Source organism: Canis lupus, chromosome 6, assembly GCF_011100685.1.
Source record: "Canis lupus familiaris isolate Mischka breed German Shepherd chromosome 6, alternate assembly UU_Cfam_GSD_1.0, whole genome shotgun sequence".
NCBI classification, from domain to species: domain Eukaryota; kingdom Metazoa; phylum Chordata; class Mammalia; order Carnivora; family Canidae; genus Canis; species Canis lupus.
Window position 1 is genome coordinate 31,998,055 of NC_049227.1, and position 27,479 is coordinate 32,025,533.

General features: G+C 48.9%; 1 protein-coding gene across 12 annotated transcripts in view; it reads right to left on the reverse strand.

The window, feature by feature from the left end:
* The window catches only part of CLEC16A (C-type lectin domain containing 16A), a 196,347-nt gene that overhangs the window by 142,861 nt on the left and 26,007 nt on the right, over window positions 1-27,479 (reverse strand). For 10 of the 12 annotated variants that reach the window (XM_038540371.1, XM_038540367.1, XM_038540370.1 and 7 more), the window contains 4 exons: window positions 25,021-25,195; window positions 23,469-23,522; window positions 20,588-20,701; window positions 4,549-4,780 (listed from right to left, as the gene is read on the reverse strand). In XM_038540371.1, the coding sequence (XP_038396299.1) occupies window positions 4,549-4,780; window positions 20,588-20,701; window positions 23,469-23,522; window positions 25,021-25,195 (575 nt within the window). The remainder of the gene's footprint in view (window positions 1-4,548; window positions 4,781-20,587; window positions 20,702-23,468; window positions 23,523-25,020; window positions 25,196-27,479) is intronic. The other 2 variants (XM_038540368.1, XM_038540369.1) reach the window with 1 other exon arrangement.

Genomic DNA, 27,479 nt, shown 5'->3' on the forward strand with positions numbered 1-27,479 from the left:
TTAACGAGAACGTTCAGGGAAGGAGGAGAAAGATGCCCTTGCTGGTTACCTAGGAAATAAGGGAAGGACTGTATGCTATTGGCTGGCTTTGAAGCAGATTTCAAGAGGAAAATAGCTCCTGGCAACAACAGGGTGTGTATGAGCTGAGGATTTGGGGGGAACCTCTTCCTTTGTTTTGTGTTTTGCCTTCCCTGAACAGCACAAGGTTGAATTTAGATTTTTTTTTTTTTTTCTGGGAAGTTCCTTATACAAGTTAAGCCCATTTGAAAAGGTGGCACTCCCACATCTTTACAATGGCGGGCCAGCCTCCTAATATCCTTCTCTCTCCCTTCCCGCTGTCCCCCACCACACACACACACACACACACACACACACACACACACTCACCCACCTCACTAAGTCATTATACAAATTAATAGAGAACCAGGCTTCACAGAAACTTGCAGTAGGGGGTGGGGGGTGCCCAACCACCAAGTCCCTCCAGCCAAGCCAAAAGGCCCCTTCAAGCTCCTCACTCTGCTCTCTCGCCTTTAGTGCTCATGAATCACATGGTTAAGTGTGGGGACAGAGACGTTCTCATTTCTGACAAGCTGAGGGCTGGGCATCGTGAAGGCCTCCCAATTGGTAGAGAAGCAATGACTTGCCGAGGGTCACAGAGCTGCTCAGGAGCAGCCCCTCCAGGGTCTAGGATTCAGACTCCAACTTCCCAATGGCTGATTCATGGCTCATCCCAATCAGGAAACTCCGCCAGCCGTGGGGTTGGCTCTGGGTTTTTAAGAGGAGCCAGAAATGAGGCCAGGGTTCCATCTCATTTCAATAGAGACTTAAAACAAAACAAAACAAAACAAAAACACCAAAGCCGGAGTTCCAAACTTCCGGGTACCCCTCAATTCCCAGCTGACCTGGCAGGTTCAGAGTGAGAGTTGTCTTCTTCACCCTGTGCCTTTGTTGGGATGCAAGAAAAGAGCAGGTTTTCAACCTCAGGCCAGGAAATCAGTGCATTCTTTTTCCATAGGGAAAAAAAACAAAAGCTAAACCCTTTTCCTCATACAAGATGTCCAAGCCATCTTTCTCTTGTCCTAGGTCTGTTTATCAATCTACTACTCTAAGCGACTCCAAAAAGAGACAACTGTCCTTTCAGACTGAAGAGAAAGGTAAGATAGAATGAGCACTGAGTAGACACTTCTTTGGCTTTGGCCATTAGGGCACTCTTCTCTGGCCTTTTAGTGTGCAATTTCTGCAAATTTAGGGGCCCTGTGATTTTCTTGGTTTCAGAATGAGTCACTCGTCACTTGGGGCCTGCAGTAGAGCAGAGGGTCCAGAGGCACACATTCATTTCACACTACTTCCTTGTCTGGGCTTAAATGTGGAGGAGGTGTGAATTCTGGTTGCATTTGTAGAAAAAGAACATGTTAATGCCACATTTAAATCAGGTCATGGCAAAATTGTGACTTGTGACCACATGCCTTTTTATGCCAGTGCTCTATATGTCACCTTTTTAAGGCAAGATTTCCCCACTAACATGGGGATGGCAGGGTTTGCAGGGGCATTGGTGCCAGCATCTCTTCGCTCAAGAGTCACGTGTGCCTGTCTGTCACAAGAAGGACATCACAAGAAGTCTCTAGATCTAGGGACAAGGCAAGAAGCTTGCTGGGGAAAAAATACTCTGGAGGGGGAAAGAGCCACATAGCCACCTCCAAAGAGCAAGGGAGCAGACAGCCCTGAGGGGCGTGAGGAGCACACAGAAACAGTGTGGCTTTCTAGGGGGGCATCTGCTGTTTCCTCTGCGTCAACAACCACACCCCTTTCTGATAAACACATCCTCTTTTTTAAACTGAGGGAGTCATCAAAGGATCAACAAGTGACCCAACCGGCACAGAACACACCTCTACAGCAGTGGGTGAGCCAGGCCTATCAGTGTCACGGAGCATCAGCCCCTAGACTAGAGCTGCAGCTGAGGGGAAGCTGATGGGAAGTTTGGTAATAAGTTGATAGGATGTGAGCCTGGCACTGCTGATGGTCATCTATACTCAGGTCTGGACCTGCCCAAGCCTTCCAGTGACATGAACAATAATTGCCCTTTTGATGCCAGTCTGAGTTGAATTCCTAACTCTTATAACCATAAAAATTCTAACATATACATTTATTTAAAAAAAAAAACAGAAAAAAAACATCACATGAATTACACCTTTTCATACTCCATTTCCACACGAGGAAACAGGTACAGGGCTCGGGGAGGCCACTCAAGGCTTGCAATAAACCCAGACATGACTGTAAGGCCAGCATCCCATTTCTTAGCATCTGCCGTATTGATGCTGTCGCCTATACCCTTCCAAGTCACGGGAGCTAACAGCTGCATGCTATTACCCCAACACAGTCTAAGGAGAGAATACCCACCAACTGTACCTTAAATCTGAAAATAACTAAGAGATCAAGGACACCATTCACATGAAAGCTGCTGCAGCCCAGTTAGGGGTCTCTGCTGGACAGGCCTGTGAGAGCTGTATTTATTTATGTTGAGCTGAGCGGGAAGATGCTAGGTCCATAATATTTTGGAATAACTAATGTGTGTTCAGGGAAACAGGAGGGCACTGAAACAACAAGAGGGTCACTGAGAGCCATGTTCGACCAAGCTCTAACATCAGCATCGACTGTCCAAGCAAAACCTCCAGGAGATCCCAGGGCCTTGTCTGATACAACCTGGCCGAGTAGCCATCCAGAAAACAGGTTTTTATGGGCTGGTGATGAACGTTTCTCCCCTTGCCCCCTGTACCAGGCAGGGAGGCTCAGCATCTGGGGAGCCATCACCCCAATCTCAATAGTGAGCTGGCACAGTAGCCTGGCCGAGCCACGGGAGCCCCGCACACCAGGACTGGGCCTCCAGGCTGACTCATTTGACTGTGTTTGTGGCCAAGCCTGCCCTGTCCACACCAGGGTTAGTCATGGCCAGGCCTGGTTAGACAGCAGCCCTTAAAAGGACTGGAATGAAAGAGGTAGCATCTTTCCAAAACAAAATCGACAAGAACACAGAGTACAAAATGGGGTGAAATCCTCCTCCTTTTGCCCAGTGTGGCCACAGCACAGCTAAACCCCAGGTTTTAAGCAGACAATTTTCTCCTGAGTTTAAAAAAGAAAAGAAAGATACAAATAAGCAAACTAAGAAGGCTTGCTTACCTTGCGTTTGCCCCTCACCTCCCCACCAAAGTGATACTTGTTGGCATACGTGTTCTGAGCCAAGAACGAATGCCTACGCCAAATGCTGACTGCGCACTTTAAACAAAAAGAAAAGCATGCTGGGGATCTCAGCCTTAAAAAGAGGGCCGGGTGGCACCAGAGAGATGCTTTGGTTATACTTATTGAAATGTGATCGTGTCATTCCCTGAGAACTGCCAAGAAAATCAGAATGGGGCCAGCAGGGTGGGGAAGGGGGCGGGTTTCAGCTCCATAATCACAGCAAACTCCCCAAAACAAATGATTCCCAGTCATTGATTTACTGAGTTACTGCATTTTCCAGCTTCAGACACCGTGGACTAGGGACTCACATGGTCCAGACTGATGGGCTAAGGGCAGCTGGCTTTGGAGCAGACACCACCAGACCAAGGCCTAGGAGGATAGCCTGCAGTAGGAGCTGAGGACAGCCCGTGTCTGTGCCATGAGGTGTGGTGGGAGCTCGTGTCCAGCACGCAGAGCCCCCAACCCACTTCCACCCCAGCCCTTGCTCCACTCTGAGTGCGCAGGGCCGTGGCCAAGACCCCATCTGTGTGGCTGTGCACCCGGCCCATGACACAAGAGACTGCACAGATAAAGCTTGCCTAATTCCAGAGCAGACAGTGCTCTCCAGATTGAGGTGTGAGTATCTAAGCGAGAGGAAGGTGGAAATTAAACCAGAATCATCCCCAACACAAACCAAGAAGAGGAATGAATGATTCTGCTTACTGAGCACACATGCCCCAAAGCCAGGTGTACCTCATTCTAAACAGACAGGACTTTGAATAAATCTTGATGTAAGATTATCTAGGGGATTATATTTGATTATTTGATTCCGGAAAAAAAAGACTTATTAAATATACATAATCTCATTAAACACAAGTTTTCTTCCTGCAGTGCACTAGGAATAATGACTGTGTCAAAAATCATAATCGCAGGTGATGGGGAGTAATAAAAACTCCAATAAACATGATGAGAGCAGTAGTGTCAGTAAATGCCTGTGACACGGGTCGGGCACTGCTCCAAGCACGGTACATGTATTAATGCATTTAATTCTCGGAAACACAGAGTAAGTACTATCTGCTACCTTCTTTTTACCAACGGGGAAACCGAGGCATGCGGCTCCAAGTTAAGAACCCTGCTCTGGATCACCCGTGCGATGAGGGCAGGCCTTGCAGTGGACCTGCCCACAGCTGCCTGCGGAGGGCTGAGCCCACAGAATGAGGTACACCGGCATCAGGAATGGACGGAAGTGCCCACGGACACACAACGGGGACTAGACACAAGTGACAGCCTGGCTCACAGCGCAGGCAGCAGGGTGGTGTTCGCGGGCGCACTCACCTTCACTCTCCCCACTCGTCCTGATGCCTTTTGAACCACCCTCAATACCTTTAGTCTTCTCAGCGTCTTCCTGGGCATCCTCGGTGGGCCCCTTCTCGTCATCGTCTTCCTCCCCAACGTTTTTGTAGTTGGGTCTCTTCTGCACCCGCCTCTTGCCCTTGTGCTTGTTCATCTCAAGGGAACGCTCTAGAGTCTCGGTGGGTTTAATGAAGCACCGAATGCTGGGCTTGGCCTAGGGAAGTCAACACACGGATTGGAACCTTGGAATCTCACGGGACACTATCATCAAGCTGCCTGAGTGCTGTGGCCCCAAGAAATTCTATTTCCAAAACAAAAAAGGCAACCTCCCATGTTGTCATCGTGACTATGATTAACACCACCATTGTTAAATCATCAGAACAATAGCACCAGCTACCATCTACTGCCTGCCGCCCTGAGTCAGCAACACTAGCTCTGTGCTTCCCAAAGGTCACTCGTTTGCCTAGGAAACACACCTCTCTTAGCACTTTTATGGTACCCTGCTTGTGCCAGATGCTCTCTAAGGGCGCTGACTGTACTATCTCACTTGAATTTGACAATGACCCCATGAGGTCGTCCTGTTGTTTCACTGTTTCACTCCCTTTACAGACGATAAAACTGAGGCTCAGAGGCGGTGGATGACCCACCTGTGGTCAAAGGACCAGGAGACAGCAGAGCTGGGATTCAAACCCACACACCCTCCACCCAACTTAGGTCTTAAGTACAGCACGCTGGTGGTATTAACTTCTAGCTTAAATACATTTATTTTAAAAGAAACTGTATACCACTACAGAACATGGAACACCAATATATCTTGCTGTTATAAAAATAAGAAAAAAAAAGGTGCACTGGATGTAGCCAAATGCTGGCTCTGTAGAAAAGGGGCTTGGCAAGCACCAGCAAGGAGTTAAAGCTCATCCGCAAAGGAAGCTGACCCCAAAGAAAGTTCTCTGAGAAGTCAGGAGGCTTTCTAAGAGAATGAAAAAGGCCAGTGTGTTGCCTGTGGATCATGCCCCGTCCTATGGGAAACACGTAGCCGTATCTCAGTCCAGGTAACACAGATGAGCTCAAGGGATCGCCACTCCCATTTTATAGATGAGAAAACAGAGGCTCCAAAGGGCAAAGTGACTCGCCGGATATCACACAGCTCCTGAGCCACGCATCAGACTGGGAACTAAGTCTGCCCAATCCCAAAGCCCAAGCTCCTCCTGAAATAAGGGTGCTTCAGGAGGAGCTCAAACTCAGTTAGATGCTCAGTACCCTTTAAAAAGTATTTACATACAAATGGACCAGGTCCAGAAGGGAACAAAGACAAAAGAAAATGGATTTGTTTGGGGCAGGATTCTGACTGAAGTATTTTTCTCTTTTCAGGGTCTGGATGAGGTCCAGACATCGTTTTGTCATTTAAAAAAAAAAAAAAAAAAAAGAGAAAGTTTTAAAGAAAACTTTTCCATTATCTTGATACAGTTTATCCATCTTCTGAATTCACCCCCAACCAACCGCCAGCTGTATTCTGGGGGCCACCATACTTTGCTTAAGTGGAATGTCTTCAAGGAGCACAGATTAATTTCAATATCGTTCAAAACAAAACCTAATTGGAAACTAAATTAGCATCCAAATCTGAACATTAATTTTTATTTACTCACTTTGGATTATTCATCCACAAAAATGACAGATAAATTGAGATATGATTCTACTGCCCAGGAAACCCAGATAGCGCATTACAGACGCCAACGGCTGAGAGCCCAGAGGCGGGAGCACCCTGAGCATGTGCCACTTGACAGACAGAATCCATCAGAGTCCACTTAGGATGCTGTGTGACCGAACACAGCCCCTCATCTTCTGCTGAAGGCCTCAAACCCAGGAAGTCGAGGGTCCCAAGATTAACACCACAATCAAAGCTTTCTGAAACAGAAAGCTGAGACTAAATGCAGAGCAAAGTATCACCCAGTTAGAAGGTCCAAGCAAAAATTCACGTGGACGGACTTAGAAAATTCTCCCTGAGCTCTGTATGAACTTGGATGTACAAAAGTGCTAAAATAAAGGGAAGTGAAAGTGTGTGTCCTGGGCTGCTCAGGGCATTACGATCCCCAGCTGGACTCCCATGAGCTGTGTGGGTCCTCTCCGAGTGAGCATCAGGGTCCTTGTCTAAAACACAGTGCAGATAACGCCAGCCTTCTAGAACTAAATGTCATCTCGAATATAAAAGTTCTTTTGGTAAGCATCCAACATATGAGAGTCACCTTCCTTTCCCTGCCTCCTTAACAAAAAAGGAAAAAAAAAGGCTAAGAGTCAACTGTAAAAATAAATTTTAAAACTTTCCAAAGGGATCTGCTTTTCTCGACGGTCAGGTATTGGGAGGACATGTTTACTGGGGAAATTTCAAACCTTTAAAATGCAACCTACCCAGTGAACAGCTGGAAATAACCTAAATGTCCATCAAGAGGGGAGTAGTTAGGTAATTACAGTCTGACCATAGAATGGGAATCCACGAACATGTTAAAGAGACCCAGATCTTTTTGTACCTATATGCGTGCATACACAATTGGTACCAGAGTGGAAAAGCAAGAGCAGGGAGCTCAGTAGGGGGCCCTTCAAGTAAAGCTTTACAAGGGCTACACGTGATGCTGTGAACAGCTTTTCCTCGAAAGTGGCCTAAGAATGTCTTGGGATTTAGTCTTTGGGGGATAAGAAAAAGCAGGTGGTCCTGTGTGCACACCCACACAAGTGCATTTGTATTTTTTTTTTTTTATTTCTAGACCTTTCTGTTTGAAATTTCTAATCCTGTATGCATGTTAATTAAAAAAAAATTATCAGGAATCATTTGGACATTATAATTTTGGACTTTATTTTTCCTTTCATTTTTCTTTTATATTTAAAAGCCTGATTGTGGAGAAGCAGACAGGGCTTGGCTGGGAAATGTAAACAGAGATCCATGAACATTCCTTCTGCTCCTGTCAAGAGCCTCCTGGCTGCTGGCCTCCAGGAATCTCTGTGGGACAGTGGACAATCCCAGATATTCCAGATGGAAGGCCCCCAGGAGAAGGACCCATCCACCTTACCCTCGGGTATACTCTCAACACTAAACCAGGTGCCTGGAGCAGGGCAGGACCTCAATGGGCAGCTACTGAGTGAATTCATGGCTGCCTGTACCCATACTGCCCAAAGCAACAGAGAGAACAGTAAAGAAGGAAAGTGAGGGATGGAAGAAACCAGGAGCCTGACAGCCTCAGGAGATTAGCACAGTGCAAGGGCAGGCGCAGAATGGGGAAAGCTCACTTCAGAGTCAAAACTCAGGAGGCCTTTGGGTTTATATTCTCATAAAGCGAGCACACCATGTATGCGAATCAGGTGTACAGTTCCCAAATGCCGCAAGTTCAGGTTTTGCTAAGGGCTCATCTCCCAGGGACCTGGAGCCTGAGCTGCCAAGAGGAGTGTGGAGATATGGGGCCGTCCTTGCTGACAGCACAGATTCTTCCAGTTATCCAGAGAATGCAGCTGGAGCCTAGGCTCTGTGGCTGGCCATTAGGGCTGGCTTCTGAGGTCAGGGCCAGTGGAAGGCCAGCAATGTGATTTCAGGGGTGGCCCAAGGGCTGAACTGCTCCCTGAAGTGTCTGCTTCCACCTTACTCTCCACCCCACCACCCTAAGGCTTCCATCCTTGTTTAAAATACTCCAGAAGGTAACTCCCCAGGGGTTGGAAGTAACTAAGGGCTTTTAGGGCTGCAGGATTTGAGAGTCAGCTCTGCAGGGACAGCGAGGGGGGTCTGAAGCAAGGGGTCAGGAAGGAGGACGCAAACACCTAAGGCCCTGGTGTTGGACACAGAAATACCCCAGGTGTCAAACAGAATGCCCTCCATTAGGTCTGGGGGCACCCCATCCTAGAAAGGCCACATGCAGAGTGCACATGAAAAAGCAAGCTGCAGGGGCGCCCGGGTGGCTCAGCTGGTTAAGCATCTGCCTTTGGCTCATGTCATGATCTCGGCGTCCTGGGATCAAGCCCCGAGTTGGGTTCCCTGCTCAGTGAGTCTGTTTCTCCTCTGCCTCTCCCCTCTGCTCATTCTGTCTCAAATGAATAAATAAAATAAAATAAAAACAATCAAGCTACAATTGAGCCACCCATCCAGGATTCTGTTTACAATTAAAAAAACAAAAAAATATATCAATTAAAACATGTCCATCTGAATTGTGTTTTCCTGTGTGGATAGATATGTAAATGATGGTGACCATGGCAAGGTCTAGAAGGTTACAGACGCCCCAGCCCCAGAGAGTGGTCCCTTCTTAAGAGGATAGGGAGGTTGGGGGAACTTTCACTTTCTTTTCTAGTCGTCTCTATGTCATCCAGTCCTTGTGCCCCAAGAAAGTTATTACCAATGCCACTTAAATGTCAAGAGTACCTTTAAAGGAGGTACCTAATGCCACTGAACTGTATACTTAAGAATAGGTAATCCATTATTTTATATGTATTTCACAAAAAAAAAAAAAAAGACACCTTTAGGAGGAGGAGGAGGAGGTTATAGACGGAGAACAAGCTGCGAGAAATGTCTTCTGCCTTGACACACACACAGTCATAAGCACAAAGCCATTGACACACCTGATTACTGAACTTTATGTTATCCCTCAATTGAAAAAACATTCACCTACAGAATCGACAGTGAAAGTGATTGTCCTAACACCCTAAGGACAAGCTAGGAGCAGATGGGACAAGTCTGGAGGCTGGATGCACTGCAGTCACCACAGGACTGACCTCACTCACTGAGCCAGACCAAACACCAGGGGTGAAAGCAGCCCTGGGCCTGCCTGCACGGGGCTCCCAGACCAGCCTGGAGCAGGCAGGGTTCTGGCGTGCATCCACGTGGACTCTGGGGGCACGGAGGAAGGAGTGAGGAACCCTGCCAGGCGGGGGAGGCGGAGGCGAGGGGGAAGCTCAGGAGGGCTTCGTGGAGAAGGAAATGACTGGTCCAAGTCTTGAATGGTAGAAAAGGAGTTCACGAGAACACTTGGGAGGAGAGAATGCTAGGAAGGCCAGCTCAGAGCTCTGGCCCGTTCACCCTTTATTTCTGTCAAGGCCCGGATCACTGGAGTGGGTGGGAGTGGGTGTGCCTGGTGACTGCAGCGGTGCCCCGGGACACAATGTGCTTGGCCAGCTCCCCAGGGAGCAGCAGGCACACAGCAAGCCACGGGGTGGTGCTGAGCCAGCTGGATGGCCCCTCCAGCCACCTGCTCCTGATGGGGGTTCACAGTGCTCGTGGCCCGAGCAGCGCTGTCAGAGTACCCCTGCCTCTGTACCTGGTAGATCCAAGCTGCTCAATGGGTTTCTTTGTACCCACTCAATGGTTCGGGGGAGAGGGAGGAAGGAGGGAATGGCCAGGAAAAGCAGCATGGGGACAGCAGGCAGGCCGCTCTGGGAAGAATCTTGGCTGAGAGGGAAAGGAAGAAGAAAGAGGCTGGCAGCTAGAGGGGGCAGACAAGGGCTCAGACAGGTGACATGGCCCCGGTGTCTGGCTCTGGCTCTGTAGGAGCTATTGCCATGATCTAGGAAAGCTCACCTTCCACACTCTCCTAGGCAGAGCCTGCTCACCTTCTGAGGAAGCGGCTAGAATCCTTTTGTTCAAACAGCTCTGCAGTGCTCTTCGAGAACTAGGAGCAAGGAGGCAGGCCACGCTAACAAAACCTGCCCAACGTAAGGGTAGACCCAAGTCCAACCTCATTCTCACTTACTGGCCCAGGGGCCCTGACCAAATGAGCCTCTGTCTCCCCATAAGTAAGAGAGAGACAGTAGCAGCTCCATCGCATGCTGCCATGGAGCTACGATGAGATCCTGAGTGCAACCATGCCCGGCACAATGCCTCCCACAAAGAGACACTCTAGAAATACTTATTCACCTTTGACCCCTGGCAGATGGATCACCAGGGTAGAAGAGATGGCAGGGGAGGGGCTAACCTCTAAAAAACAATCACATTCTGTTTTAAATTTGGCTCCCTGGCTCCTACAAACTTTCTGCTCGCTGGATTTCTGGTTTGTTAGTGGGCTGGACTCAGCCTCCTCAAAGCGCTCCTGGGCCCCTGGCCAGCCTCCCTGATCCCCAGCGTCAGGGGCTGGGCCTGCAGAGCATACAGCACAAAGGCAGAGGTGCTGGGGCGGCCGGGGCCCAGGCTCAGTGTCCTGCCGCTCACCACCTTCTCCTAGGGCCTCAGTTCCCACAGTCACCAAATGGGCCTCATGGTAGTACTTGCCCCACAGGGCTATGTGGTGCCAAAAAGGAGCACACCTCCTTGTTTACCTGTCTCCCAGTACTAAGGACTGTCACTAATGCCCAATTACCTGTCTCCCGGTACGAAGGACCATCACTAATGCCCAGTGGGCATCAGAAATGGACCCAGTGCTGCTGTGAACCCAATATGTACACTGATTCACTTTATCCTCTAACAGGCGACCAGGGGAGGGAGGGAGCTGCAGCGGGCAAAGACTGGCCCAAGGTCACCCATTTGGCAGAGGCAGAGCCAGGATTTGGATCCAGAGAGTCTGGTTTCAATCCCCACAGGCCTGATGACTCTACTGCACTGCTCCAGCACTCACCGCCTTCAGTGAGCATTTGTCAGCCTGCCAACGTGGGCCAGCCCCCTGCAGGGCAGACCTCAGGGCCCAGCCAGGCCTCAGTCACACCTGTCAGAGCAGCAGGTGGACAGCACAGCAAAAGCTCAGGGATGGCTGACATACCTACCACTCATGAGGCAGCCTTCTGACCCGACCATCATTCCGGCTGCCCACACAGTGTGATGACTGACCATTTTGTCTCATGTACACAGGGCTCCAAATGTCACAGGGGGTCATGGCGACCCAGGCATGCACCAACCATAACCAACAGCATGTGGCTTTGCAACTGGCCGTGAAGAGAAGCTCGGCTGATAACTTGCCGAGATCAACAAGCAAACATCAGAGAGCACAGATGCCAGGATGATACAGAGGTGCGCACTATATGCCCAACACTGAGAAACCCAGTGCTACTGAGCTGAGGCCAAGACGTGCAGAACACACAACTGCAACCACATCAGTGTGGCAGCTGGACATGCTGCCAGATGTAATGGGGAAAATAAAACCCATCAGGGAGGAATGTGAAGAGCTAACAGGCCACTTCCATTAACAAGAGGAGCGTAGCATTCTTCTCCACGAATTGGCCAATTATCAGGGAGTGTTAAAGCTGCAGAGGCAAAAAGTAAAGAGATGCCCATTGATATCCGAGCTCAGAGGACTCGCACTGCACACATGCTGGGCACTGTGACTGTATGAAATGCAGCAGGTAACAGCAAGATGGTGCTGGAACCGCCTCGAAAACAAGCTCTTGGTGCTGCCAGGCCCATAAGAGACCAGCCTCATCTCATCCCCGGAGCTTCTCCACCTGGGCCATCATTTCTGTCCCTCTCAACACCTGGTGGGGTTGCCTGGTATGTCCCGTCAATGCCGTGCCTGGCATTCAACCAAAAGCTAATGAGTTCTGGGGGATAAATTAATTGCAAGATATTTATGATGGAAGAGGTGCATCCAAGGCTCATGTAAAATAAAATACACTCTCTCAGTAAATGACAACACACTAAACACTTGGGTATTTCTTCAGGAAGAGTGTTTTACTCTATCTTACTCTCTAGAAAGAGGTAACTGTGGAATATTGGGAACTCCTAGTTACCCCAAACAGTTGGCCCAGAGGCCCACATCTCATGCTAAACGGGAGTGACTGCTGCAGATGGTGACAGAAGGCCAAGAAACAGAAGCAGCATGGGGGTCTGGGGCTGGATGCCTGCGATCCCCTGGTGATGGGGTGGGGGGCAACAGGATGATCACCCAAGCTCTGAGGTCATCGGCTTGCTTATGCAAAGAATATTAATACCACTCTCTGGGTTATCAGGAGCCTAAAAGAAGATGTCAAAGGAGATGAACAAGATGAGAAACGCACCCCCCTCTCCCACTAACCATTTTTCTTTCTTTTTTTTAAAGATTTTATTTATTCATGAGAAACATGGAGAGAGAGGCAGAGACACAAGCAGAGGGAGAAGCAGGCTCCACGCAGGGAGCCCAACATGGGACTCAATCCCGGGTCTCCAGGATCACACCCTGAGCCGAAGGCAGGTGCCCAACCGCTGAGCCACCCAGGGATCCCCTGACCCAGTATTTCTTGCACAGTGGCCCCGTTTTGATCCTAGCCAGCCAGTTCATCCCCACCAAGGTCTCTGACTCACCACTGTCCACACCTTGCCCATCACAACTGCCTGCCCTCATGACCCCCAACTCAGCTCTTCACCCTTCAGCCCTTAAGCCAACAAGGCTACTTCTTCCGGGAGGCCTTCCCTCACTTTCATCTCCCAAAGCTGGTTTCTGTTTCTTCCCAGATTCAAATCTTCAATCTGTGTTGACATGCTTATTTACTGTTTCCCTCTACCAGAATGTCAGGACAGGGACCTTGTCTGTCTTGCTTGTCCTGTATCCCGAGGCCAGCACAGTGGTGCCTGGAACATGTAGATACTCCAGAAACACATGTGGGAGGAGGAAGAGGGGTGAGCAAGCCAGCCAGCCTGGCACACAGGAAGTGCTCAACAGAAGGGCGCCACTCTTACTAGGGAATGAGCCATCATTGTAGTGGCACCCAGGGCAATACCACATAAGCCAAAAATCCTGCAGGGCTCTTTTCCCTTCTCTGCTCATGAAGCTAGAGGTTTCCAGGGGGGGGCCCAACTGTCTCCCGGGATGAGATCTGCCCACCTGCCTCGCTTGTGGTCTTCAGTGGGCAGTGAGTAGACTGACACCACTCCCCTCCTGGCACACTGTCATTAAACCGTGGGATCACCGGAGATGGAACTGAATGGCGTGGCCCTTCTCTCACGGGTGTGCAGCGCCCCCAGCCTCCCGTCAGACAAAGCACCTTGAGCAAAACCAAGTTTCCCAGCTAGAGGATTGTGGCACTGACCAAGACTGGACCTCCTTGGCTTGGTACATACAAGGCACTCAATTCCCTCATAAAGTTCATTATTTCAAGGCAACTGACATTTACTGCAGGATCCAGGCTAAACACTGGGGACACAAAGGTTATGACGTTCCCATTTCTTCTGATCTAAATTCCAGAATCTCCCAATGGCTCCAAAGGCAGCACATGCTTCAGAAGCTTGTTCCCTCCCTGACCTCATCCTACTATGCTCTGCCCTGCCATGCTGCTCCTTGCTAGTCCTGACACACCAGGCATGCTCCTGCCTCAGGGCCTTTGCACTGATTGCTCTTTCCGGCCAAAGTGCTCTTCCTGCAGCAATCTACATGACTCACTCCCTCACTTCCTTCACATCTATGCTCAATTGTCATCTTCCCAATGAGCCCTACCCAGGCCACTCAATGGAGAACTGCACCCCACTCCAGCCTCTGAGTGCTGCCACCCCTTCTCTGCTTTACTACTGTTGCTTTTCTAAAGCATTCTCATATTCTAACATGCTACAGTGTTTACTAATAGCTTCCTGCTTCCTCTCTTCCTGCTGCATTAGAAGCTCTGGGAGGTCTGGGGCCTTTGTTTTGTTTCCTACTGCACTGGGGTGCCAAAAGAATGTGGGGTACCTGTCCAGTAATTGTGTATTAAATAGATTAATATGGGGCAGCCCTGGTGGCTCAGCCGTTTGGCGCCTCCCTTCAGCCCAGGGCATGATCCCAGGATCGAGTCCCACATCAGGCTCCCGGCATGGAGCCTGCTTCTCCTTCTGCCTATGTCTCTGCCCCTCTGTCTCTATCTCTCGAATGAATGAATGAATGAATGAATGAATAAATAAATAAATAAATAAATAAATAGATGGATGGATGGATGGATGGATGGATGGATGGATGGATGGGTGGGTGGATGGATGGATGGATGGATGGATGGATGGATGGATGAATACGTAATGCAGACCCAGCTTTGAGAAACTCATAGAGTCTGGTTAAAAAACTCAAATGCCCCCAGGGGCCAGGTGGCTGATAAAAACTAATGAAGTCCCAGGGCAGAGACACCGGAAGTAGTGGATGCCTCATCTTTCTGTTGTCCCCCCACCGCCCCCCTCCCCATTTTCCAAATTTTCACAGAAACCTGGAGGAGTTCACCAGTGGCTCAATGCAGACTAGGGATGGTCCCCACTGAGCACAGGGCAGGACACTATCTCATACCAGGGAGCAAGCAGTCCTCAGCCTGGACGCCACCCCAGCCTCTGACATGCTGCCAGGCAACTGCACAAAAGCCATCTAAGGGTCTGAGCCACAAAATCTTGTCCACCCCTGGTTCACCCCCACTCTGCCCACTCTGCTCCCCCCTGCTGGCTCCCCTAATCTATGGCCACCCCAAGAACCTTGGGCCCTCCTCTGGCTCACTGGACCAGGACCAGCATCCTTGGTCCTCTGGTCACCTGCAGCCCTGGCTAAAGGCTATCCGTCTGTGAGCCTCCATGCGATGGGACTTCTGGCAATTGTCCAGCCGCACCTGCGCAGGGGAGAGGAAGAGGTGACTGCTTCTAAGGGGTCTCTCACCATGACAACACCCTACTTACTAAGGGGAACGTGGTGCACTCTGGGTTCTCTCTCACTCTGTCACATCCTCTTAGGCATGAATCAGCACTGCCACACTCAATACTTCTGCAGGCCACAAGGATGACTGGGAGCTAGCATTCCATTCAGGGGTTACGGGACAGACCACAATGGCCCCGCAAGAAAAGGAGAATACACAATGAGTTCCAATTCTCTTGTGGGATTGTTTGTATCGGTGCCAATTAAGGCCCTTGATTTATAGTGGTCTATTTCTTCCTTCGGTGTGCACCACCAACCCTCTCCCAGAAGCCTCTTACCACTTTCAGGAAGAAGAATGTGTGTGCTTCAGAAGCAGCATTGATTAACTAGGGGTCACGAGTAAGGTCATGGTCACTGAAAGATTCAGGGGAACTCTACTTTGGGCTGCAAAAGGGGCTACTCAGCATGATGCATTCAATATGAAGGAGGCTCGGCTGCTGTCTGATTCAAGCCCGGTTTGGAAAGACAGCCCTGCAGCAGTGACCCGGGGACCCAAGCCAATGATTAGTGCCCTGCTTCTGCACACACAGAAGCCAGAGGAGCCAGGCTGCTAGTTTCTCAGATGCTGGCTCCACACACCACGACTGGATGAGTGTTCTGTTAGCTGAGGACCTGGCTCTCAGAAAAGACAGGTGTCATGTAGAGAACTGGTAGCTAATGTTTTAGGTGTGCACTTACTCTTTTGGATTGCCAGAGAATCTGGACACTATTCCAACTGGCTGAACTGCTGCCTACAGAGAGGTGGTCAGCATCCTCACCTTTGGGACAAATAAACCTATTCTGCCCCAGGATTCTCAGTCTCTCTTCTGAAGTTACAGCCAGCCAACCACAGGAACACACCTAAGCGTGCTAAGTATTTGCAGTTTCCCGAGATTGAATTGGGGGCTGGCTAAATTGCAGGGCCAGGAATGCACAGAGCTCACCCACTGCCACCAAATGACAGTTAATATTAGCGCTATCACTGTCATCATTGTCGCTAACATCTGGCCCTCAGTGCCTTTGTTTCTGGTCTTATGGCGCTTCCCTAAGGGGTGCTCTAAGGGTACCTCTACATTAATCATCCCAGGAAGGGAGGTCCCAAGTAAGGGATGTGGGGTTTAGATACGAAGGTCATTGTAATGATAGTATCTAATATTTAGGTCTTGATGTGTGCTAGGCTTTAGGAGAAGTACTTTACCCTGCACTTAATCTTCTATGCAGACCCATGTCCATTATTCTAATTGGAGAACAGAGGACACAAGTCTGCGGAGGTAGACTAACTTGCCCTGAGACCTATCTAGTAAGACCAGGAACCAGGATTTGGGGGGCCCAATCTTATCAGAACCGTATGATTAATGTAGAGGCACCCTTAGAGCACCCCTTAGGGAGGCGCCATACAACCAGGGCCAGGTGGTTAGTGACAATGATGACAGTGATAGCGCTAATATTAACTGTTGTCATTTGGTGGCAGTGGGCTGAGCTCTGTGCATTCCTGGCCCTGCAATTTAGCCAGCCCCCAATTCAATCTCGGGAAACTGCAAATACTTAACACGCTTAGGTGTGTTCCTGTGGTTGGCTGGCTGTAACTTCAGAAGAAAGACTGAGAATCCTGGGGCAGAATAGGCTTGTTTGTCCCAAAGGTGAGGATGCTGACCACCTCTCTGTAGGCAGCAGTTTAATCAGTTGGAAGCCTGATTCCAGAGTCCACTCCACTAGACTATTCCTTAAGGACGGAAGCAGAACAGTACCAAAGGCACCCCACTCTACCACTCTTCCCCCAAAGCCGGCCTCTGAGCAAAGAGAATGCGAGAGTCAGACTCTGAAGCTATTTCTGTTTTGAGAGTCATTAAGAACATCAAGAGAGCCCTTGTGACGCCACCCCCAGTTCACCCATCAGCTTGCTGATTCCTGCATTTAGTGCCCCTGAGCATCTCCGGCAAGCCCATGATTGTACAGGTGATGCCAGCATCTCATCTCCAATATATGGCCCCCTCTGTTTGCTGGGCACAGGAAGCCCAGTGAGACCAGGGGTCATGCCTTTCCTGTGCACCACCGCATCTCTGAAGAAACAGATTGAAGAAATGCAAAACGAAGTAAGCTATTCCACAGAAGTGGAAAATGAAAACAGGTCCTTAAAAAAAAAAAAAAAAAAAAGCACCTGTAGGTAATGATGCATATCCCATAATCTCATCTATATGTTCATGTTGCAAAAATAACAAGATGTTAGCAGTTTCAGGATTAGTGTTCTCTTACTCTATTTCCCTCGACAAGAAACAGGATCTGCTCTGCATTAGAATTATAGCAAGAACTAGCCCTCAGCAGGAACCATATGATTTTAATGCACAGATGAATTTCAATTAGACATTTACCTAACCATGCTGATGCGTTTTAAATTTAACCCTAAATTACAGACTTTTCAAATAACTCTGCTCTTCCCTCTACTTCTCTCTCTTCAATTTTGGTTTGGTTTTGTGAAAGGTCTGCTGGTAAAAATGAAGCAATACCAGTAACTTATCTACAAATTACGGGAAGGAGAAAGTAGGTTAAAAAAGATCAAGAAACTTAAAACAAGCATGATCAAACCACATCCGAGTTAGGCAGGAAACAATAGGAGACCGTTCTTGCTCAGAGGGAAGGAAGGCGAATCTTACCAGGACTATTGTCAAGTAAGTCATAAGTGGGGTTCACATCCACTCTGCCCAAGTTTCAAGTGCGGTCATCCGAACACAACAGAGTTCGATTCTGCACCCAGGGAAAGGCGATACCCGGAAGCAGAAAGCTGACACTTTCACTTGGGCTAGCAATTCCTTTCATGCTCAAAACAATCTCATTTTCAGTCCAGGGGTCCATTACGAGCAGTTGGGGGTCTATCACAATGGAGGCAGGAACTTCAGCCCAGAAGGAGGCCAACGGGAGAAAGAACAGATCTCTTAAGCACTCCTCGTTAGAGGGTTCAATTGAGGCAGGTATCCCAAGCTAGGCGGTCACCAGGAACTTTGTGCAATTTGCTTTTGCTCAAATTGCAAACCCCAAGCATTAATGCTAGTATCCTGCTGTGATACTGTACTAGAGTTTTGCAAGATGTGACCACTGGGGGCTAACAAGCACAGGGATAGGATTATTTCTATTCACTGCATGCCTATCAATTGCAGTGAAAAAAACCTGCAAACGCCAGCACCCCAAAGATCTCTGCGTTCACCTCTTGGACCACCAAGTCTAACTTTGGCACCACATGTCTTATAGGAAGACTTTCTGGGACAAAGCCGGAGCAGCAACCAAAGAAAGTCCAAAGGCACTCAGCACATCACAGCTGGTTATTAACGTAAATGGTGTACAAGTCTGCAGCAGGCTGTGTAGGGAGTAGGCACGTCCGATGGCAAACACATGCCTCGTCTGATGGCGGGGGCGGGGGGGGGGGGGCAGCCTCGGAGGAGCTTGCTGCAGAAACACGTGTATAATGGGGACCAGATCTTCCGACTGTTCAACGAAATCCCAAAATCTGGATTTTTATGTGAAACTTCCTAAATGTTAAAGTTGGTCACTCATAAAATCTTCTTTTAAATACTGCAAAGACCAAATCAAACAGCTCTGAGGGCCAGACTGCAACCGGTCACGTACTTTTGATGGATTTCCCTCCCATCCTCCCCAACAGCCCTCTGGAGTGGGACTCATTCCCCGTTTTATAAATGGGGTGAAACCACGTGCCCGAGAGGAGCTCCTGGCTGGCGGGCCCTCAGCAGCTCTGACCAGGAAGCCCTGTGGATTCTGCGGAGTCAGCACACGGCTGCTTACATTCAGTCAGCAAGAGGGGGTTTAAGAAGTTGCGGAGAAATATCTCTGGCTCCATAAATACCAAGTCAGCTCCATGTTTTCTCATCTATGGTGTCATGGCATGGGCCCCAAAGGGAGTCCCTTCCTGATTCAATACTCATCACCCCTGTTGCCTCTAGGTTCCATCCTCTCGCCAAAAGCTACTCCTTCCTTTTAGAGCACTTCTAAGACTTGCGATAGTCCATTTGTTTGTATATTTGGTCAACATCTGTCTCTCCTACTGGACTATAAAGCTCCAACAAGACAGAGACTATTTAGGATTTTGTATATCCCCAGAGCTAATGCGGTGCCTGATCCAAAGAAAGAGCTTAATAAATACTTGTTGAATGAACCAAAGAAGGGATAGGCCAGACAGGGGCCATGAAAGGGCCCCATTCAATTCAGCTGAACTAATGCCACCACCACTAAGGACAGAAAGTTTCTGGGAACCTTTTCAGAGGCTCTAAGACTCCCTTAAACAGCAAAACAGCCTGGCCAAGCCGCCGCACACCAGAAAAACCAGCAGGGCAGGGACTCCTGTCACTGCACCCTGGGCAGTCCTGGCCTTTCACGCTACAGGATTGCATGCACTCCACCTGCCAGCTCGCTCAGGTATGGCAACAGAGTCGACTGCCCAAGGGCAAGCCTAGCCCTTTTACCTTTGTGTCTACTGCCTGAGAAACCGGTTGCAGAGACAGAAAGCTCACGAAACAGCCTTTGTACGAAACACTGTGCTCAACTCAGACACATGTGCCAAGCCCAAGCTGCAACAGATACAAGGAGACAAGATGCCTGCCAGAGCTGCTTTAAGTTGCTTTAAGGAGAGGGAGCTAGGAGCAAGGGCCTTCCAGGCTGTGGGTACGGTAAAGGCACAGATACGGAGGCAGAAACACAGGGCACGCTGGGGAGAAAGCAAGCTGGACTGGTACTGAGGGAGCCTGGAGCTCAGGACATATGAGAAGGATGGTAGGATGGAAGACAGGCAAGACACACAGGGGCCAAGCTGGGAAAACCTCAGAAGAAATCCTAACACTGGTCTCAGGAGTTTCATTTAGCAGAACACAAAATGCACAAACATGCACAAACCACAGATGTGCTCTGTTTAGGCCACAGCTGGGTGATCATTTAAAACTTGGGAGTGTTTGCATCCAAATGCAGATTTCCAGCTTCCCTGGAAATGTGAGGAAACCAGGTGACACTGCATCCATGCTCCTTCAGAACTGCAGGTGGGGGTGAGACAGCAGCTGCTGAGGAAGGACACACATGCTCTCCAATTTGTCACAGTCCCCACCCTTCCCTACTGTCTCTCACGGGGGCCCATGTCATTCATAGGTGTCCGGTCTCTGTAGGTATCTGTGCCTAGGACAAGGTAGTCTCTCATTCCGTCCCCGTAACAGTGCCTCACAGATACATAACCTAGGGCCCAGAGCAGTACGATTCCCTGTTCAATAACATATGATCAATTGAATCCACTCTGTACCCAGCCCCAATTTTCTTGAGTACACATTTCAAAACTCTGATTAGGTTCCTTGAATCCCAGACCAGCTTATGCATCATCATTGCCCTATAGGCAGAATGTTGGTTTCTGGTTTTAGAGAAACATACGCACAAATGAAATGAGCAGCGGCTTCTTATCAAGGTCTAGAACAGTCCCAACGCTAAGGACTTACACAACTTCTCTGAACATCCTGTTCGGTCTTAGCATACATCTCAGACAGATCACCATTCAGGATGACTTCAGCTAACGAGTTCACTAGGGGTGCGTGATGTATAATTAGGAAGACCTGGTGAGAAAGAAGACATCAGATTTGCATTAAAGTATGCAATCTCTCCACCTCTTCCTTCCTCAATCAGAAACAACGATGTTGGGCTACTTGGGTCCTGTATTAAGGAACCATCCCCAGGAAGCAAAATCCAAAGAATGGGTACCATTTAGGAGAATCCAGTTATGCCTTTCTCCTTCCAGGGTCGGCCCCTCCTTCATTCAGACTGTTGCCTATTTGGCTGGCTGCTCCCCAGCGGAAGGAAGTGCATTAAAGCTAGACTGTCCCTCATGGCTGGGTGAAGCCAAATCCGGCTGAAGTGGAACAACGTAGGAAAGAGCAGCCAAACCAGCACACTCCTTCCTCTCCACAGGCATTTTAGTGTCAAATTTGATTATGTTAAGACTGGAAGGCACAGGCCCAATATTTCAGTTAGACGGGAAGAAGGGGCCAGCGAATCTTGTTCCAATCAAGGACTTGGCAAAGGGTTGGCTACGCAGAGATCCCATCGCTGGGATGAGCACTGACCCCTGTGGTGTGTTTCAGCACACCAAGATTCCATGGCAGCGGGAGGGAGGTATGGGCGCTGTGGGGAAGCAAAGCCACACGAGCCAGAGATGGGCCTAGTTGTGCCAGCATGCAAGATCAGAAGACGCTGGGCTGTCCGGGATGGCCCTGCTACCCCACCCTGTTGCCCAACATTCAGAACAGCTTTGGGAATCAGGGTATTCAAAGCTGCCTCACAAAGCTGACTCAGACACACCTGCTACTTTGTTTTAAAATATAAAGACACCACCAGTGCTGTACCCACCATTTATACAGAAAAAGGGTGTGTGCATATTTGCATTTACTTACATACACATTAAACAGGATTTCTAAACCCTGGTGCTACCATGTGGCCATAATTCTTTGCTGTGGGGGGCTGTCATGTGCATTGTAGGATGTTTGGCAGCATCTCTGGCCTCTACCCAACCAGAAATGTCTCCAGATGTTGCCACACATCCCTGGGGTGGGGGGGAGGGAAGGGAGCATAGAATCACCCCCAGCTGAGAACCCCTGGCAGACAATGTCTCTGGAAGGGTGTAAGAAAACCCTGTGCCTCCAATTGTCTCCAGGGACAGAAATCAGGAGATGAAACAAAAGTAGAAAACCCGGTTTTCACCTGTTTGAACTTTTTAACTTAAAAAATTTATTAGAAACGTAAACATAGTTTAAAAAAAAAAAAAAAAAAAAAAAGCAGAGCCAGACACTGAAACGCTGCCACATCTGGGAAATGGGACTGGGTGCCTGGGGGACGGGGGCGAGGAGGAGACTTCTAGAAGGACTGAATCCCTGGTCACACTAACGTTAACGTGAGTTTTCCTGGTTTTGCAGCTGTGCTTGTCAAATGATTTGTAAGGATGCTCAAAGATACAAGATTTCTACCTGATTGGAGGTTTTCACACATTTTGGGCAACATGAAAAAGCTAAATTGAAAATGCAGGGGAGGATAGGCCCTGTGGCTCCAGCTGAGGATGCCAAATCGCATACTATGCTTTTTGTGAGACACTGAAACAGGCATCTGGTGCTTGAGCTGCTAGTCCTTCCCTAAGAAAACAGGAGCCAAGGGGCTCTCAGAGAAAGGGCGTGGCCAGACCCCACGTCCCTCAGAGGGGACACTGCCCACGCAATGCTCCAACAGCTAATGGGTCCTGGGAGTGCTTTCCATGGGATTCCTGTGGCTGAGCATCTGGCTGCGCAAGTCCTGCCAGACTCCCAGAATCCCAAGCAGGAGGTTCGGGCAGATTTGTAATGAGGCAGCAGTCAAGGGTGCCAGGAGATGCTGGGGTTTGCACCGAGCTCCATCACACAGAAGGGCATTCAGAAGGAGTGGGCACCGGTGCAGAGCTCTGAGCAAACAGATCCCCCAGGACAGGACTCCGAGGGGGAACAAGGAGCAGGCCATGTGCGGACCCCCGACTGGCTTTGCCACCACCAGGACGCAAGGGCTGCAACTCTCTTCTCAGCCCTGCCTCAATCGCCAAATGGCCCAGGGACCAGAGCAGAAGGACGCTCTCTCAGCAAAGCCAATAAATACCTGCGCCATTGCAGAAGTGGGAACAGAGCTCTGGTCAAACGTTTGACTACTTGACAGTCTAATGAGATGGCCTGAAAGTCTGGACTGCTTGTAATAAAAATATTTTCAAAGTTATGTAACTGGGTCGCCATGGAGTTTTTCCCTTCTTGTAAATATTACATAATTACGAGAAGGAAACACACTTGTTTAAGAGGGGGGAGGCAGACAGATTGGCTCAAGACACAAATCTGGGAACTGAGGCTGCTACAAGATACCTTCCAGAAGGTAATCTGCGAACTACCACAAGAGTCTTTAAAAACAGTCTCATTAGTGGAAGTTTCTTAAATGAAGGCTGCTGCAGGGATGCACATACTGGTTCTTGCAGTTTGGGGCTTATTTCAAAATGCCATGAATAAGACCTACACCTCTAAATTTCTAGAGTATTTAGAACACTCCTTGGTTATTTGAAAACCTCAGTCCCCATGGTGAAAACCAAGCACATTAAGTGCCAGGTTTGATTTACTTTCCATTCTTCTTTCAATTTTCACCCGTTACCATGAACAAGACACCAGCCCCTTTACTCTGTGTCTGGAAAACAGAAACTGCCACCTTTCCTTATGTTGTTGTTTTACTTCAAGATGTGGGATGCAGAGAGAAGACAGGGTGATGTGGCCCGGTCCTCCAAAGGACCCCTGAATGTGGCTGGGGACACAGGTAAACGATGAACCGTACCTGCGACAGGAGATAGAGAGAAACGGGCAGGCTGATCTTCGGGCGCTCTCCTCCCTGTTGAAAGTTGGGGTAAAGAGACAGAGAGAGGTCCAGTCATACACGCGAACAGCACAAAATACATGAAACCCAAAAGCCACCTGTCTGAAGGGGAGGTGCCCTGTCCCCCATCTCCCCCATGCCCCTAAGGCTGTTCTTTCCTGGTACTAGTTAAAAGTCCACTCTGCAAAACAAATTCGTAACCTAATCCCATCCAATATCATTCTCCAGGCCTCTGTTTTTCCACCTGAGAAATCCTTCACCATTAGTCACGGATTAGAGGCTAGGTCCAAGAGAAGAACTGCTCCTTAAATTACCAGGAATGTGAATTTCGCCCAGCTGGGCCACAGAGTCCGCTGCCCCACAGGAGAGGCCTCTTCTCAGGAAGAGCTTTCAAAATGGAGCAAGGAGGGGTCGGGGCACCCTGGCCTCAGAAAAGCCCCTCAAAAAAAAAAAAAAAAGAAAAAAAAAGAAAAGCCCCTCATTTGTACGGAACTTCAATGTGCCCCATCCTGCGTCAACCCTGGGATGATCATCAGGACGCTGGTTCAGGCAGGTTAGCTGCCTCATCCAAGGCCACAGAGTAAGGAGAGGGAAGATGCAGAATTTGATCCCAAGTCTGAAAACTTTAAGTCCTGTTTTCTCTCTGCCTCCCAGAGCTGCCTCTGATCTAGTTAGGGTTGCAATTTTCTTCTATTTGCTTGTTTTTAAAAAGAATCTCCATGTTCCTCCTCCAAAAAGAAAGCTACAACCCTTGGGGCACAGCCAGAGAGGATGGGTCCCTGCAGAATAACCAATTGGCTCCACCCTGCCTCCTGCTGAGGTCTCTGCCCCTTAGCTCTGGAAGAACTAATTCCCTAGCTCGGAATCTCTCCCGGTGGGGTCTGAGAACCGCCAGCTCAGAGCCACCTGGTGGACAGGTTAATGATGCAGACCACTGGTCCACTACAGATCCACTGAGCCTGAACCCCTGAGATAGAGAGAGGGCCCCCGAGAATGTGTATTTCAACACCGAGACAAGATTCTGAGCCTAAGTGTGGACAGTCACTGCTCTGGAATCTTTTCTGAAGAGCGCTCGCTCCATCCATCCCTTCCCATCCATCCTGTGCAAGCTCTGTGGCTGGCTGGATCTTCTTCAGAACAATGAGCTCTGGCGACTATCAGAAAAAGTTAACCAGGGATGAGAACACATCAAGAAAAGAATGCACAGCAATCAAAAATCTAAATTCAGAGAGGTTCCCTTCTGGTGTCACCGTTCTTTTCTCACTCACTTTTGTAGCTTCCTGAAGCACCCCCCCCACCAACACACTCCCTCTTAACCCTCCCTCTCTCCACTTCACCCTCGCCCCCCAGGAAATGAAAGGGAAGGAAAAAAAAAAGCTTTGAAAGGCATCTCTCTCAGGCTCAAAGCCTCGGTCCCTTGAAAAGTATGGTCTTATTCCAGATGACCATTCTTCCCCCTTCTGAAGATAGCCTTCAGCCCACAGGCATGGTGGGGCCAGGCCTCTAGCCCCACCTTGTCCTGGTTCTCCAGCGAGTACACGTAGAGGGGTAGGAAGAGTCTGTTGAGCAGATGGTCCGTGAGCACATCGTTGAGGAACTCACAGTTGATGATCAGGATGTCATTGAGATAATGCAGGTGGTCCAGGTGCTCGGCCACCAGGTCGCTCAGCTTCCCCCGATTCCGGTGCCTGCCAAGAAAGAGGACAGCCTTAGCCTGGAAGCGGAAGCACAGATCCTTTGGGCCAAGACTCAGTGGCCACTTAGGTCATTGACAGTGTTTCATTCAGACAACAAATATTCATATGACAAACAGGCTCAAGGGACACTTATACTGGCCCTACCCATGCCATGTGCAAAGGGAAGATGGGCAGGGGTACCATGATCGATTTTAGGGGACCTTTGGGGTCCCCCCTACCCTGGGGGCCTCACTATGACTCATCCACCAACACCACTACCATAGCCCGAAACAATCTGGGTAAATAAAGCAAAACTCAGCTCCCTTAGCAAGCCATTACACAGGAGTAGTCAGTCGCTGGTTGACGTAGGAAGATACCCTGCCTCCCAAGATAAGCAGTATTAATGGAGCAATAAATCCTTGCTAATTAAAATGCTCCAGAGGAATTTCAAAGAGAAAAGCAGGCCTCAGCAGCCACATCCAAGCCCCTGGCCCCGACCATATGGGGGTGGGGGGTGGCACAGTGCAAGGATAGGACACCCCACCCCCAGGAGGTCTCTGTCTCCTTCCAGGAAAGCAACAAGCATGCCGGCTGGGCCCAGGGGGTAGTCAGTCTGACACCTGCCAAGGACGGAACCCCTCAAACAGCTAGCGGGCACACGTTCACTACCCCTCAAAGTGGTATCTGTTGCAAAGAGCAATGTAGCTGGGGTAAGACATTTTGTTTGTATTACAACTATTACTCTAGTTAACAGATGGTCGTTTCAGAAGATGAGAAATTAAAGAAGACAATAAAAGCAAAAGACATCAAGGTCTCCGCTAATAGATAATATTTTGGGACTTGGGACCCTACAGTCTGTTTTTCTACATTTCTACATCCCCATACAGTCACAGCTAAAATATAGGTATTAGGTATCTATCCATCAATCATGTGTGTTTTAGAAAGAAAAAAAGAAAAAAGAAAAAATAGGGTCAGTTTTGTTTCTTCCACGTAATTTTTAATAATTATTCCTTATTATACTTTAATAATGTATTTAACAAATATTTGTGGCAAATACATGTTGTGAAAGCTAACGGTATGATGGGTACCTATGAGCCCATCACCCAGTGGAGACCTAGGACATTTATTCACTTTATTTTGCAACCTTTTGCCCCATTTAATGAGATTCTATAGGAATTTTTCTTTAGCAAGATAGTTCATGCACTTCACTTTTTAAACCTTTAGTTTTAAAAAAATACATGTAGATGGGCTTACAAGTTAAATGCTATTGAGAAGCTGATGGCAAAATACAGCAGCTCTGGCCCAGCCTCCCCCACCTCGGTCTGCTCTCCAGAGAAGGCAGTTTTAAACTTTTGACTTGTTTCCATGGATAGCTGCCCCCACACCTCTAGAAAATCTGCAAGGTCACCTATTTTGAAATTGAGCCATTTTAGATATCGTGTAGTGACCTCCTCTTATGACCTCAGCATCCCCTCCCCCCCTGCCCCCCCCCCCCCCACCGCCATCAACAACTGGAGTTGACATCATCATGACCATTCACTGTAGGGCCCACAGAGGACAGAGTCCACTTCCTTCCTGAAATAACTTTTTGTCTTGTCTGGAATCAAGAGCCAGATTACGTGTCACATCCATGACTGCCCATACCCATAAAGCTCCTGGTTTTCCCAAATGCCCTGTCAGATCTGCCACTCACCTAACCCAGCTTCCTCCCAAGATTGGGGCTGATATTCCCCAGCCCCCAGGAGACCTCCTTTCTGGACCCCCTTATAGTCCCGAGTCCACCTAGGTGAGCCTCCACCAGGGCTCTGCTGGACTGACACTACGGGGCAGTGGTTCTCCACTGGTGGCGATTTTGCCTTAAAGGAGACATCTGGCAGTGTCTGGGGACATTTTTCATTTAAACAACTGGAAATGGGGCACTGCTGGCATCTACTGGGCAGAGGCCAGCATGCCTACCATGCCCAGGATGGCCCCCCAGAACACAGAATTCCGTAGTTACAAAGTCAATGGTGCCAACTTTGAGAAATCCTGCTCTGGAATTTGTTTCATCACTCTGGAGCCCAAATCGTCATCTTAATTTGTTGTGTTGTTTGGTTTTTTCTTAAGTAGATTTACCGAGATATAATTCCCATACTATAAAACCTACCCATTTAAGGTATACAATTTCATGGTTGTTAGTACATTCACTGAGTTGTCCAACTGTTCTCCTGATCCACATTAGAACATTTTTAACCCCTCCTCCCAAAACAGCCCTGTGTTCCCATTTCCCCCCAACACACCCCTTCCTCCTCCAGCC